The 9,493-nt window shown below is 36.3% G+C and overlaps 1 protein-coding gene across 1 annotated transcript in view; it reads right to left on the bottom strand.

Annotated features, from left to right (window-relative positions):
- The window catches only part of LOC104464834 (transformation/transcription domain-associated protein), a gene marked incomplete at its 5' end in the record, with an annotated part of 44,989 nt that extends 35,730 nt beyond the window's left edge, over positions 1–9,259 (bottom strand). The window contains 11 exons of the mRNA XM_010077673.1: positions 321–456; positions 963–1,075; positions 1,475–1,612; positions 3,042–3,329; positions 3,628–3,747; positions 4,382–4,528; positions 4,879–5,058; positions 6,040–6,253; positions 7,080–7,201; positions 7,893–8,095; positions 9,113–9,259. Coding sequence (XP_010075975.1) covers positions 321–456; positions 963–1,075; positions 1,475–1,612; positions 3,042–3,329; positions 3,628–3,747; positions 4,382–4,528; positions 4,879–5,058; positions 6,040–6,253; positions 7,080–7,201; positions 7,893–8,095; positions 9,113–9,259 — 1,808 coding nt within the window. The remainder of the gene's footprint in view (positions 1–320; positions 457–962; positions 1,076–1,474; positions 1,613–3,041; positions 3,330–3,627; positions 3,748–4,381; positions 4,529–4,878; positions 5,059–6,039; positions 6,254–7,079; positions 7,202–7,892; positions 8,096–9,112) is intronic.
- Positions 9,260–9,493: the final 234 nt, after the last annotated feature.

Raw genomic sequence — 9,493 nt, 5'->3', positions numbered from 1 at the left:
TCCTGCTGCAACACGCTTCTGTCGAAAGCATTTCTTGCTTTTTAATGACTCATTACCATGCACCATTATCTTTCACCTGCCCTGGCTAATTTCTTACATAGTACAGCTTTATAAAAAGGGAGAAAAGAGAACCAAATTTGTCTGTTGAAATGACATGCTTCAATCGCCAAAATACCCAGCTGTGTGCTGGGACATCAGAGAAAACTTCCAAAGAGCAGTTCACTGTGTCTGTGAAATGAACTGTAACGCTGACTTGTTAGAAATGTCACCAGTAAAATGAACAAAGAAACTAAATGAGAGCATAAAGAGCCTTCACCCACCTGCACCAGAGCCTCCTTCATAGCAGTCCAGTTGGAGACCCTCCATGCGCATTCCAGTACCAGGTAAGGATTGATATGCCCTTTTGACTGGCCATATTCAGTCAAAGGTTCCCACTGGTTCAATTCTTTTGAGCAACTACAAAAACCAAAACCATTGTCAATTTGGTTACAAAAAAAAAAAATAAAATTTCCATAAAAGTGACTATAAATGTTGTATATCAAAATATTATCTGCACATTTGTTAGGCTATGAGCAGCTTTGCAAGCGCTGTGAAAGTTTTATCCAGATGAGAAGATTTTATTTTGTTTTCATTTGTTACCTGTTACAGTATAGAAACCTGTGAACAGGGAAGAGCTGCATTTTGTCTCTCCCAGAACAACCATTTTAAATAGGAAAAACAAATTTTAGCTGCAGTCTGTTCTACCAATAGCAAATTACATTTTTACAACACTTCAGGGATATCACTTCTGAGGGTTTGTTAAGGGAGTAAAAAATAGCATTTCTTATTCCCTTAAGTTTCCCTTGTATCTGAGCTAAGTCCTAAGCTAAGTTTATTCTCATAAGTAATGCTTTAAATCCAGCAGGGTTTTACTTCTATTGCGGGGCAGAAATATTAGTTGTACATCAGCTTTAAAGTCTTACCGAATCCAATGGTCTTCCCAGAGCTGATACTCAGGGAAGATTGAAGGCGAAGCATTGTTCCGTTCATGCTCTTTTTTAGCTTTTTCCATTGCTTTTTCATAAGTTTCTTGTGCCTAAACAAAATTCAAATAATTTTATTTTTCCACCTGCTATATACACATTAACCCACTATTATTTTATTCTAAAAAAAAGTTATAAGAAAATATGTATAAATTCTAAGTTTAAAAAAAAAAAGTGAAAGGTGAAGTGTGTGTGTGTTAACTCATTCCTGAGCATAGTGTTTGTCAGCTTTACAAATATCATGAAAAACTGATGGGTGTACTCAAAAAAATCTCACCTTATCTAGGTATTACATGGCCTTGAAATACTACTTTAGCCAGTAGAGAAGCTGTGGTACTTTCCGTTTTAGAAGACTGAAGTCATTTATTAATATTCTGAATACTTGCTTGCTGACCAGAATATTCATCCGGACAGTAAAACTACCCAAATCATTTCTAATTTCAAGAGCGTACCTGTTCAAAAAAGCCGTGTTGTTCGTAGGCAATAGCTGTTGCTGTCTCCGGGAATTTACAGCGTTTCTGCCACAGTCCAGCCCACATATCCTCTTCTTGCAACAAGGAGTAGAGCTCAGCAAGGGAATCCAGTATTTCCTAGAATGTTAAGCACGCATATTTCTCCATAGTCAAGCTGTCATTATAAAGCATAGCAGATAGCAAAACCATGTGTTCTGCACCAAGGCAAATTGCAAAAGGCATGGAAATAGAGAAGTGTTTACATAAACTCTCTTTAAAACTCTAGAATGCAAGCAATTAGTAACAACCAAGTACTGAGAATAACAACACTGCACTACATGACAAAAAAAAAAAAAAACAACAAAACACCACAAACAAACCTATGGCTTGTTCATTGATTCATGCCCGTCTTCCCCAATATATCAGATCAAATCAGAGAAAACGAAATTGTTTAACAAGGCAACAACTCTGTCTTTAATGTAAAAAGAATCTGTAATGTTTAGCTTCCTCAGCTGATCACAAACATGCCAAGGTAGATCACAATTAGCTGACAAACTACTAAAAACAACAGCATCTGTTTACAGGAAACTCAATTTTGTTTAGCTAATAATTCTTTAACATCATATACCAACAGACGTGATTAGGGAGAGCATACTCCCTTTGGGGGAGACAGACAAAACAGAATTTACTCAAGATTTAAAATTAGGGGCAGAAATGGTTTCATCTAGTTCTACAGTGCTGCAGAGAATTAGTGTCAAAAGCAGATGGAAAAGAGTGAGAAAGAGAAAAATATGAAAATGTCAACAACAGATAAAGAAGAGCATGAGAAGTAGATAAGACACAAAGTGGTCAATGTTGCAGTTGTCTGTATTCACAAATACACAAGGACAGGAATTTCTTCACTGAATTAAAAAAAAAAAAATCAACACTACTTTAACAAGCTTCTAAATACAAAGATTTGGATGTGATTGTCCCTTTGTACTCAGCACTGGTGAGGGTGCACCTTGAATACTCCATTGAGTTTTGGGCCCCTCACTACAAGAAAGACATTGAGGTGCTGGAGCAGGTCCAGAGAAGAGCAAGGAAGCTGGTGAAGGGTCTGAGGAGGAACAGCTGAGGGAACTGGTGTTGTTCAGTCTGGAGAAAAGGAGGCTGAGGAGAGACCTTATCACTCTCTACAGCTACCTGAAAGGAGGGTGTAGTGAGGTGGGCGTTGGTCTCTCTTCCCAGATAACAAGCAACAGGATGAGCAGAAATGGCCTCAAGCTGCAGCAAGCAAGGTTTAGATCAGATAAAAGGAAAAAATTCTTCACTGAAAGGGTTATCAAGCACTGGAGCAGGCTGCCCAGGGAAGAGGCTGAGTCACCATCCCTGGAGGTATTTAAAAGTCAAGTAGAGGTAGTGCTTAGGGACATGGTAGTGGACTTGGCAGTGTTACATTTATGGCTGGACTCAATGATGTTGAGGTTCTTTTCCAACCTAAATGCTTCTATGATACTATGGTACTACACTGTCACCGTGCCTTTCTGTCACATTTCAGAGGGTATTTCAATTAATATAACACTACCTGTTGAGGAGGAGTTATGCTTTCCTGCTCATAAAATTCTGTTGTCTGTTTAGGCTTTATCTGTAGACTCAGTCCTTTTTCAAAGGCTTGATGTTCCAGCATCAGTGTAGAACGAAACCAGAGGTTGTGAGTTTTCCCCAAGTATTTCAGGACACAGGGTCTGATGGGAATGGGAGGAACACACTGCGACATGGCTTCCACAAAGCAATTCAGTGCACTGGGCTGGCAATCTCGCTGCACTTGATGGCTACCACTGCACAAGAAAGGGCTTATTTCACCTGCTAGAGCCTAGGAGGAAAAAACAAAGGATGGTTATCCATTCGTCCAGATTATTCAATCAGAGAATTTAGATTAAAAATCTTGTTAGTACAGGGAACAATCATTTGATAAGTGTATTTCTCTTTGCAAATTGAAGGGCCCTATTTATTTCAAAAGATATATTGAGAGGTATACAGCATTCACTAGTCGCAAAGAATGGTAAACTTCCACAGCCAGTGAACAAGTCATTTATCACACAAATACATTTTCCTGCAACACCAGTCATTTACAAAGAGGAATTCGTAAGTGAGAAGAGAGAGATTCTCACATGTTGTTGTCTGTCAGACAAGATTTTCCAAAGTCGTGAAAAAAGCTGTATCCAAGTCTTCTCTGCTAATGGTGTAGAAATATGACATAACTGAACAAAGGCACTTAGCAACGCTCCAGTCTAGAAACAAAAAGAAAGATGTATATAAATGGGAAAAATACAATTAATACTATGGAAAAACAATTCAGTTATACAGTTGTTTAAGCTTAAATGCTTGAATGTTACAGACTGCTGTAACAAGAATTTAATCCTATTTTCATGTTGATCGAGACTGATTCATTACTCTAACTATTTAAAAGAAAAAAGAAGGAAAATGAAAGAAGCTGATGACTTTGGTAATAGGAATGACCAAGTTAATTGGATAGAGCTGTTACTACTGTGAGAATTATTTCAACACAGCTTTCAGCTAAAATTTTATTTAAACATAAGATCCTATCACCTTTTTTTGATCCTACACCCTGTCTTTGCCATCAGTTTCCTTAACTGAACAGTTAAAATACACTTACTGGTGGAAGATTACGTTTACCTTTGTATGAAAGTGATACAGTAAAAACTAGCGATTAAGTGAAGGCTTAAGAATTCTTTTGCCCTACACAAATAAGAAATTACATCAGATTATATGAGACATCGACACAGAAAAACATCAGCTAAAAAAAATCAGAAGTGTGAGATTAAAAAAAAACAAAAGTGTCAAGTCATTTTTAAGATTTCAGTACTAAAATGAGTTGTCAGGAAACTAATGACCTGTACCAACCTTTACTTCTCGAAGGGAGTCAAGAAATTTGTCATGCCGGTTGGTCAACATGTGCAGCTGATTGCCAATGTCTTTCTCAGAAAGTTCCTTAGTTTTAGGTGTACTGGTCTGATCTCCCGGAGCCAATTCAATGTCTATTTCAACATCCTACACAGAAGTAAACAACTCAAAGCATGCAGATATTTTCTAAGTACTTTTGCTTTTTTTCCAAACAAACACAAAATATCCTTCCAATCAACTTATCTCAGGTCTCACTATTTATTTCTGCTAGTTCTTCAGGTCCAGCTATAGAATTGCTATAGTGCTATAATAAAGAAAAGGCTAAATGAATGAATGCAAGTTCTGAGAAACCCATGCACGGCTAAACTACAAAATACACTGAACAATCTGTCCACATCATCTTCAAGCCACATTCTCCAAATCTATTTGATGAGAAACTAGGATGAGCTATATTCCATCAAAAAGTATCTTTTTCTACAGTATTTTCCGTAAGTTACCTCTTCTTTAGATTCACTGTTTTCCCTTTCACGAGGCTCCTGTTTGACGTGGGTTACCATTGCAAATGCCGCTCTATCGTGGCTGTCAGCAAGGTTGATGACATTGGTGATAGAGGGCAGCATGGCACCCTGACAGCTTGTCCCAATGGTAGTATTCCTCTCACACACCGCCAACAGGAGCTAGGACATTAAAAAGCAAGGAGAGTTCTTAAGTACACATTCACTGTAGTATTTCAAGGAAAATATTACGATGGCTTAATATTGATCAACAAGATAAAAGTTGCAGTTATATATTTAAGGCCTATTTGTCACCTTTATTCAATAAATACGCTACTTTTTCATCTTAATCTGATCACATTTTGTCACCATTTTGAAGTTCATGACTACACTTTCAAGACTGTTTTTCAAGCCTCTCCTGAAAATGCTGAAGAAACAGGAATCTTATATGTCTAAATTCTGTATTTTGTACTTTTTAATACGTATATTTAGTGCCCTCAATCAGCTAATGTATACAGACTCTACCCATTACAATGAAGTCCTCCCAAAAAGGATATGGAAAAAAAAACCCACAATGCTGTTTTTTATCTCTCTGGAAGGGGTTCTAATACTTTTAAGAGTACGAAGTTATCTTCACAGTCACTATAATCTCATGGTTTAATATACAAATTGTTAAAAAAAAAAAATACGTTTGGTCCCATTTTTTTTAAAATAAACCAACCAAAAATGCAATTTCATTTCAATGCAATCTCACCTAACAGTTGTCACACCACATGAGCAGACACACAGCCTTAATGGTTTTCTTGAAATCATCTACTATAACAATTCCTGTATTTTTTATAATCACCATCATTTATAAGAGAGGGATTTTTTTACAAAGTATTAACCCACTCATTAAGCTCTTCACTGAGAAAATACATTTTAAAGGTTGATATTGGCGCCATTTTCCAAGCACCAGCATCTCATGGTTCAGACAGTGTATTTATTTTTAAGCACCACTAGAGGTATCTGACACAGCAGGCTTAGTATGTATTATCTGTATCAAAGCTAAAAGTACCACAAGACACACACTGCATAACGCTTTTACATATCGCCAAGAAAAATGGGGAATCAAACATATTTCTCAAATTATAATTGTACTTCTGATACAACTAAATATCCTACCTCGATGCACTGTTTTATCCAAAAGTGATTTCCCATTGCTTCCCAGTTTTGGGAACAGGTCACATAAAGCAGGCGATCGTAAACACGACGTTTCATAGAATTGTCAAACACCTCAAAAAATTTGGCTCGTATGAGTGGCTGGGCACAACGCAAACCCGAAAGAAATGCTGGCTCAAGTTTAGCAGTAAGTTCACTACCAGAAAGATTCTCATCCCTAAAATGAATAAAGATGAAATGACAGAGACATTAGAAAGAGAAGCCTTCCAGGTTTTGTATATAAAATACTAATACTATGACACGCACCCAGGAGCAGCATTTTGAGAGAACCAGCAAAGAAAATATTGCTGCTTATTAAAAAACTGCCCCAGAACTACCATAACACGTTCAGGATAAAATCTTATCATAATTGTGAAACAATTTCAGCCACATGTGTATCTTGTTTGAAATGTCAAACAATATTCATTGATAAAAACTTCTGACCACCATGTCCACACTAGGGCTTTGCACCAGAGAACAGAATAGGAAACAGTAACTCAAAATAATGTGAATCATCTACACAAAATTAAATACTTGGGATTTTTTTTATAAGGTAACTATTTTAACTAGTTCATCACGTTACAAAACCTGACAGTTTAGCTAGCAAACTAACTCTCCTGAAAGTATAACTTAGATTTCCAAGAAAAAAAAAAAAAAAAAGGATGTGAAAAGACAGACAGATTTCAGCTGTCACCACAGTGTTTAGAATACAACCAGCTACAAGGATGCCCTGGTATCTTGGGAAAGGAAAAGGTTGGGGCAGTAGAGATATTTTAGCAGAGCCAAAAAAAAAAAAAAGTTTCTAAGGAGCTTCCATTTTCAAATTGTCTTCCATAAATATGTATCGTGGTCTCAGTGAAATTAACTGATTTTGCATTTTAAGGGGGGGGGGGGGCGGAACGCTTTTTTCATATCTAAAAAGATCGATGGCATGTTACAAAGGCCATATATGGTACAAATTACGAACCAATAAGCTGCAATAAATGATTAATTGCTATAATTACCTATAGACATAGTTAACAAGGTCTAAGAACTGGGCATTTAATTCAAGGTCTTCTGGAAAACGCTTTTCAATGTAAGTCATCATTTTCACTAGTAAAATGGACTTCTCCCGGAGAGTAGGTGTCTGTGTTAAAAGAAGACATAATTAATTTTGTCAATTCATCTTAAAACATGCAGGGAACTGGCACATTCAAAGTATACCTCAGCCATCCTTACATCACTCTCTCACTCCTAAAGTACTGAAAAATAGCTTGGTAGAAGGTCATCGTTCCTAAAAAGAAAAATAACTCAAGAATTTATGCCTCTAATATACGCTAGAGAATTTTAAAATCATGACTAAAACCAGGTTTAAATTGTTCAATGATCACAAAAATCTAATGTATATTTTTAAAAGTGTAGGTCCTTTTATACAGCACTAGATTGTCAAGTACTCAACTCTAAGAGAAAATATGGCAAATGGAGGAGGCCACAAAACTTTACAGGAATAACACGATTTAAACCAGCATTAGTCACCTTCCTCTTGAAGAATCTCTCTAAGTTAATGTGAGGCATTTTCTAAAACTTTTACTTTAAAACAAGTTCTCAGCAAAACAGCATTTGAGATCAAACATCTAATACAAGCCTATAAAATGCTAAACATCTTCAACTCCAGCTACTTTCGCAGGGGACGCAAAATATTCCAAACCTCATCAAACGCAACTACACATATGTAACAGAACCTTACAAACTTCACTGTCAAAAACTGATGAGTTATAACAGTGGCTTATAGTTATTTAGCATTTGAGAGCAATACTGATTTTATCTTCTCAATTCACCTGATTAGCTGCCATTGGGGAATTGTTTTTCACCCACTCTTCCACTATTTTTACCACTGCACGAAGAATTTTAGCATCGGTAGATTTTTCAATAAGAGATGTTAGAATAGCTTGTATAAAATTTTTCCTCATTTCCATGCTCATCACAGCCAGGCGAGTTTTCACAAGATCCAGGCTTAGCATCACCAGTTCACTTGTACCTGCTGTGGATGCAAAAATAAGGATTAAAATTGTGTCTACACCTATAAAAAAACACCTAGTAAAGAAATTTTCAAGATAAGCTACTGTAATTTTCAAATAGCATCAACAATATGTTACCTGGAAATATATCCCTAGAAATGTTTTCTTAATTACTACTTTCCATCCCTAAACAAATGAGACAGACTCCTTCCAAAACAACCCAAATCCATTCAAAATCCTAAAGGCAAACCTGTGTGGTTCCATTTCAATAAAACTGGTAAAAGGTATTACAAAACCCCAGTACCGAAAAACTGCAATTAAAATAGTGAAAGTACTGTACGATGCAGTACACCTATCCTGTTCTGTTAATTTCCTAGGTTATCTGTCAAGTTTAATAATTTTCCAATTGTTTCTCAGTGTTAATAGAATTTGCAAGGTTCTCATTCACCTTATTAAAAATATGGGCTGGGAATTTAACAGCAGCAACTCTTTCAAAGTATTTTCTTCAGTAGCTTATTCATTAATAAATCACAGTGCTCTTTACTAGCACTGTTTTCTTCTACAAGAACATCTGATTTTTTTCAGTGACTCGTGACCTAATTCATCAGATGACAGACAGAATTGTATAGACTGAAATTGATGCTATTTTAAGATAAAAACAAAAGCATCAGCTCCTCCAACAAGTTAATTTCACAAACAGCTGTTCCAATGTTATCAAAGAGGAAGAAGTGAAAAAGAAAAACATGAAAGCACAGAACAATCAAAAAAATTCAGCCCCTCTCCCCTCAACACTACAAACTCTTGAAGAATCTCAGTATTTCTATATATGCTGTAGCTCAAATCTTCATCAATCATTTACTGATATGTCTGGGTTAATACTGAAATTTATACATTAACCAGGTAACAGGAACTCAAAGTGCATTTTTATCCTTCAATATTTCTCACTAACGCTGAAGTACTATTCAACATGTAATAATCCACACAAAACTGTACAAAATCATTTGAATCTCTTTAGGATGAAGAGATTTCTCATGTAATACCTGTATTTGCTTCTGCTGTTCCTGCTGTAGGCTGTGGGTTCAAGTGCTCCCTGACCATCTTCTGCAGAGATCGCATAAAAACTGAAATCAATCTGTCAATATAGCTGGGATTGTTACTGCACGCAGACTTCAGAATCATTAGAGTACCTATAGACAGAAATAATACTTAAGGAAGTACAACATATCTCTCTCAAGTCATGCTCAATAAAAGTTTTCAATGTGGATGTTCTCGTTCCATGAAAGAACAAAGAACACGGGAGAACATTCTAGCTGTATTTGGTTCTGCCACTAAAGAAGCACGGGACTACACAAGTTACAAGCACCAGAAATCTGGATAGATTTGAAGAAAAATTTCAGTCTCAACTTCAGTCTTTAGTTCTG

The sequence above is a fragment of the Pterocles gutturalis genome, unplaced genomic scaffold (assembly GCF_000699245.1).
Source record: "Pterocles gutturalis isolate BGI_N339 unplaced genomic scaffold, ASM69924v1 scaffold6233, whole genome shotgun sequence".
Lineage (NCBI taxonomy): Eukaryota > Metazoa > Chordata > Aves > Pterocliformes > Pteroclidae > Pterocles > Pterocles gutturalis.
Note: the sequence above shows the minus strand (reverse complement) of the source record. Positions and strands in the feature narration are given on the sequence as shown.